Source organism: Gavialis gangeticus, unplaced genomic scaffold (genome assembly GCF_001723915.1).
Source record: "Gavialis gangeticus isolate Ggan-Ray unplaced genomic scaffold, GavGan_comp1, whole genome shotgun sequence".
In the NCBI taxonomy this organism is placed as follows: domain Eukaryota; kingdom Metazoa; phylum Chordata; order Crocodylia; family Gavialidae; genus Gavialis; species Gavialis gangeticus.
Window position 1 is genome coordinate 7,255,246 of NW_017729020.1, and position 5,008 is coordinate 7,260,253.

Here is a 5,008-nt window from a genome sequence, read left to right on the forward strand (position 1 = left end):
CCCCGGGCCCGAGGCGGCGGCGCTGCGGCTCTCCGACGCGGTGCTCAGCCTGGTGGCCAAGGGTGAGGTCCCGGGGCGGTGCGCGGGCTGGGCCCGGGGGGGCTCCCCAGCTGCCTCTTGGGTGCAGGGCAGGGGCAGGCACCTGGCCCCGCTGCAGCCCCGGCTTGGCATCCGCGCAGGGTGTGGGGTGCGCCGCTCATCTGTGCTTGCCCCTGTCTCCTCCAGGCTCCCTCCAGGCTGGGGACCGCTGGGCTTTCTCCTTCGACATGAGCCCCATCTCCGGCAGCCAGGAGGTGAAGCTGGCCGAGCTGCGGGTCCGCCTGCCACCTGCCTCGCCCGCCCGCAATGTGACGGTGGACATCTACCACCGCCAGGAGCGCCCGTGCCAGCGCAACCGCACCTGCGTGGATAGGCTTTTCCTGGGCACCTTTGCCGGGAGCCCGGCCTTCAGCCAGGCCTCCTGGAAAGTGTTTGACATCACCGGCATGCTCCGAGCATGGCTCCACCAAGGCACGGCCCCCGGCAGCAGAGAGCGTCCTGAGCCTGCAGGCATCCCGAGGCGAGGCTGGGAGGAGAGGCACGGCGGTGCCCCTGAAACGCTGGGCGCTCTGAACGTCAGTGGCTCCCAGCACGCGGAGCTGGCCCTGGCCCAGGGTATGACGGACAGGGTCCTGCTGGTTGTCTTCTCCAAAGACAGGCCTTCGGCAGAGCCCTCCCATGTGCCCACGCTCATCCGGGCGGTGGAGACCTCCAAGCACGTCATGTCGGACAGCACCTCCAGGCACTTGGGGAGCCGCCGGCACCGCAGGACCAGGAAGGAGAAGCAGAGGATTAAAATGAGTGGCATGCCTGCTCCCAGGCTGGGGGAGGAAGGCAGGTCTCTGTGCAGGAGGGTGGACATGATGGTGGACTTTGCGCAAACGGACTGGGGCCTCTGGATCGTTCACCCCAAGAAGTACAATGCCTACCGGTGCGAGGGGGAGTGCCCGGCACCCGTGGATGCGACCTTCAAGCCCACCAATCATGCATACATGCAGGTAAGGGCCATCCCTGCCCCTGCACAATGGGGCAAGCTATTGCCTAGCTCTGCACTGGGCTGACCCTGGGAAGCAGAGGCTGCTTTTGAACAGGGACTGATTCCCTAAGTCACAGCTGCCATCGGCTGCTGGTCCAGTAGCAGCATCCTAGCAGCAGAGATCCTGGCTCCAGGACTCTTTCCCCCACTCCCCCAGAGTCAGTATAGGATTTGTCTCTAGGCTGCTTAGTCTGAACTAGTTTTAATTCTTAACCCAGGCGTGTTGGGAACGTTTGGGGAATGGGGCAGTGGGGAGCTGCTCAGGCAATGGCAACCACCTGCATTAAGCCTCAGGCTAAATCCAGCACCCAAATGTTGTAGGAACCTCACATCAGCCCTGGGGCCAGCAGGAGATTGGGCAAACCCTTACAGGGTTTGGCTCCTGTGTGCGTGGCGTGGGGCTTTGCAGCTCTGTATGGTACTGTCTGACAGGCTCTGCTGTAGACCTGTATGGATGCTGAGTGGGGACTTGCCTTGCTGCCTGCAGCAGGACCAGTCACAACTGGCGTGTTAGTGCACAGGGAACTGGACCATAGTCTTGTTCTAGGCTCATGCTGTTGGCCTGGTCCCTGGCTGGGGCTGCGTGCCCAGTGCTTTCCCCGAGTCAGGCCCCTCTCAGATGGGGCCTTGCAAGTCCCCAGCCACTTAGTTCTGGTACAAGCCTGGTGGCTTATGCTTTCCCCTTCTCTCTCCTCCAGAGTTTGCTGAAGGCACACCATCCTCACCGGGTGCCCTGCCCAGCCTGCGCCCCCATCAAGATGAGCCCCCTCTCCATGCTGTACTATGAGAAAGGGGAGGTCATCATCCGTCACCACGAGGACATGATCATTGAGGAATGTGGCTGCAGCTGACTACGAGCTGTGCTAGGTGAGCCCCTGCGTGGCTCTGCTGGGGTCACCACCGTGGATGCTAACACCAGACTGACAGCTCTTCCTGTGCTGGGAATAGTCAGGAACAAGCACTGCTCAGACGTCTTCATTGTGCCAGCAAAGGTTCAGATGCACTCGCCCACAGATCAGGGGGGTCCAGCTTCCCTCCTAGCGCTCTCTTGTGGGACTCATGTTAGAGGATGGGTGGTGGGAGATAGATAACTTACTGCCATAGAAACAAGCCCCAGCCCCAACGAAGAAGAGTGGGAAGTGACTTCTGTAAGGGGAGCCCTGCAGTGGTTTCCTCCATCAGGCTTCTCCAGTGCAGCTCTGCCTGAACCAGGCCAGGAGGGACCCACAACATGCACTTGTTCCAGTGTAAATAGCTCTGCCCAAATGCTGTGCCCAGATGGATTCAGCATGGAGACCAATAAAGAAGTTTTACTGCAGTGCGTACACTGAGTGTGGACTCTAAGCACACTTGCCAAGAGATGGAAGCAATTAGTGAAGAGCAGGAGCAGCTGGGGAGGTGGACTGGCGAGAGGCAGTGTCATTGATCTCTTTGCTTCCAGGGACTGGTTCAGACAGATGAAACTGGGCATGGTTTGATGTCCAGCTACCCTCTCCCTTTTTGCCCCTTCTTGGCCACTCACTTTCCCATCATTCTCTTGGGCTGAACCCATCATTGTCACTGCCAGGGCATTCCTTTAGGAGAGTGCCTTTGTTGGGAACTTCACCCCCACAACTTCTAGTAGCCTTCTGGATGCCTCTTGCACCTTTGGAGCAAGCACAGTGACTCGGAGGAGTTCTGCTGCCTGTGGGCTATTTCTGATGAGAACTTGGGTTTGGGTAGTCAAGTTGCACTGTACAATCTTCCCCATATCTATGCACTGTACTAGTTAATTTAAAAACCCCACAAGCTAATGGGCATTATCAGTTTTGACTGTGTTACCAGGGCTTTCTGTTTTATTAGGCGTTGTGTTGTAGGTGGGTTGCAGAATGCAGGATTGTTTAAAAACACCTCTTGCACAAGCCTCAGGAACTCGCCTCTGTCCTCAGGTACAGAACCCTTGTCTTCATGTGAATGAGAATAGACCTGGCCCCTCATATAGCTACTAAGGATGCAGTTAGCTCCAACTCTGTAACCTTCTTTACTGCCCATGATTGTTGAACATTGCAAATTAAGTTTGCTTTCTTCCACATGTCCAGAATGTTCTTGCCAGTTGGGGACTCTGAGGTGTGTGTGTGTGTGTGTACTTGTATTGATACCTAATTATAATAAATTTCTATATTTGAGATTTGAAAAGCAGTCTTGTTTTCATAGCGTCGTTTTTCAGAGGGAAGGGGTCAGTTTCCTGACAACCTTGGTACAGTCCTGATCAGGAGGGCTTATCAATTTGCTGGCGAAACCAGGACAACCTCATGAAGCTGCTTTCTTTGGCTTCATTCCTGCTTCCCAGAATGTGATGAAGTGGGATTTCAAGCCCCTCTAGGCAAGTTATGCATGTGGGTATTTGAGAGTGGTGTTCTGATGCACTGATGTGCATGTGTAATGCAAAGCAAAAGGCAAGGTGGAAGGCCAAGAGGAAGCTAGTGCTATAGATATAGATATAGACTGCCCCATGAACGGGATCATCCATATGTTGATAGGAGATAAAGAACACGAAAGTATTATTTTAATGATCCACAGATCGGCCCTTGTTCTACACCAGCTTGTGAAGCACCTGCCTGCCTTGAAGAGGACAGGGGAGCTGAGTAGATTTTTCACCCTGATTTCATTCTCAGAGACCAGGAAGACAGCTGACTCTACTTTCTGAGCTATAGGAAGTGGACAGAGAAGTTGTCCTTTTGGCTGGCCTGTAAATTGGAAATCTACTGCCAAGTTTTGCACCTGTGAATTACTGTTGCTCATGCGGATCACACTGAGGCTGCTATGAGGGAAAGGGTTGGGTAAACAGCCCATCCACACCCGGCAGAGAAAGTCCAAACTCCAGATCCCGTCCTGCCATGTCACGGTGCCAACCCTCATTGTGCCTTTGAACAGCAGGTCCAAAGGATTCTGGGATGGCTCTAAGGAGAGGCCAGGAACCCTTTCCTACTGTTGCAGGGCCTTGATGACCTCCAGATTCCACATCCTCCCCCCAGCCCCTGCCAGCATGGGCCTTGGTCTGATTAACTCCAATCCACATCCAGGCACCGGATAAACAAAGCGTGTCTGGTTCTCACAGCAGAGAGCTGCCTCCTGGCATTGATCACTAGCCCTGCTTACATATTCAGACAGCATTTCACACCCAGGCCACCCAGTAATTAGAGGGTCATTTGCGGCAGCCATTAAACTGCTGGCAAAGAGAAGCCTTGCGGTGCAGTTACCCCCCCCATCCCAATTCCTTGAGTGAGACAGATTCCCCGCTATGGGAGATGGGGTTTAAAATGCAGGATGCGCGGCACTCTGCCCCCATATTTAGTGGGGTCATGGTCTCTAAATACAAGTGGGCTGGAAATTCACTTTTCTAAATAAAAGCTTAGCATCTCACGTGAGCCTGGGCCTTAGGAATAACATCAAAGACTCTAGGACTAACAATAACATTGCACTGATGTGGGGATGCACCCAGCCTAGAGCTCTGGGGCTAGTGCTGTGAATGGAGACATAATCTCTGCAGGCAAAACACTTTCCAGCCCCTGTCACCATCACCCTTTGGAGAGCCCAATACACATTAGCTGCACAAAAAAGGAACTGTGGGACTTGAAAGACCAATGCAGGGAGACGAGGGCAATTGGACTTCTATGGCAGATACTCTGGTCACTGTATAGTGTCCAGGAGCTCTCCGTCCTTTCCAAGTGGCTAGTTCTGCACTTGGACACATGCGCAGGGCTCTCTTCAGAGTTAGAGGCAACACAGTCTAGAGCAGTGGTTCTCAGCCTCTTTTGTACCAGGACCCATTTGTAAACACTGATGGTCAGTCCTGACTCGGCGGCCCTCACTCCCAACCTGCTGCCCCCAGACCCCAAGTCCCCAGTGTGTGGGGAAGGGGTGTGTGTGTGTGTGTGTGTGTGTGTGTGTGTG

General features: G+C 54.6%; 1 protein-coding gene across 1 annotated transcript; it reads left to right on the forward strand.

Annotated features, from left to right (window-relative positions):
- Position 1: 1 nt before the first annotated feature.
- Positions 2 to 3,247, forward strand: NODAL (nodal growth differentiation factor; the record flags this gene model as incomplete). The annotated part of the gene is made up of 3 exons (XM_019514318.1): positions 2 to 62; positions 226 to 1,037; positions 1,774 to 3,247. Coding segments are annotated over 3 exons (1,026 nt in total), but the record flags the coding sequence as incomplete, so codon positions are not given.
- Positions 3,248 to 5,008: the final 1,761 nt, after the last annotated feature.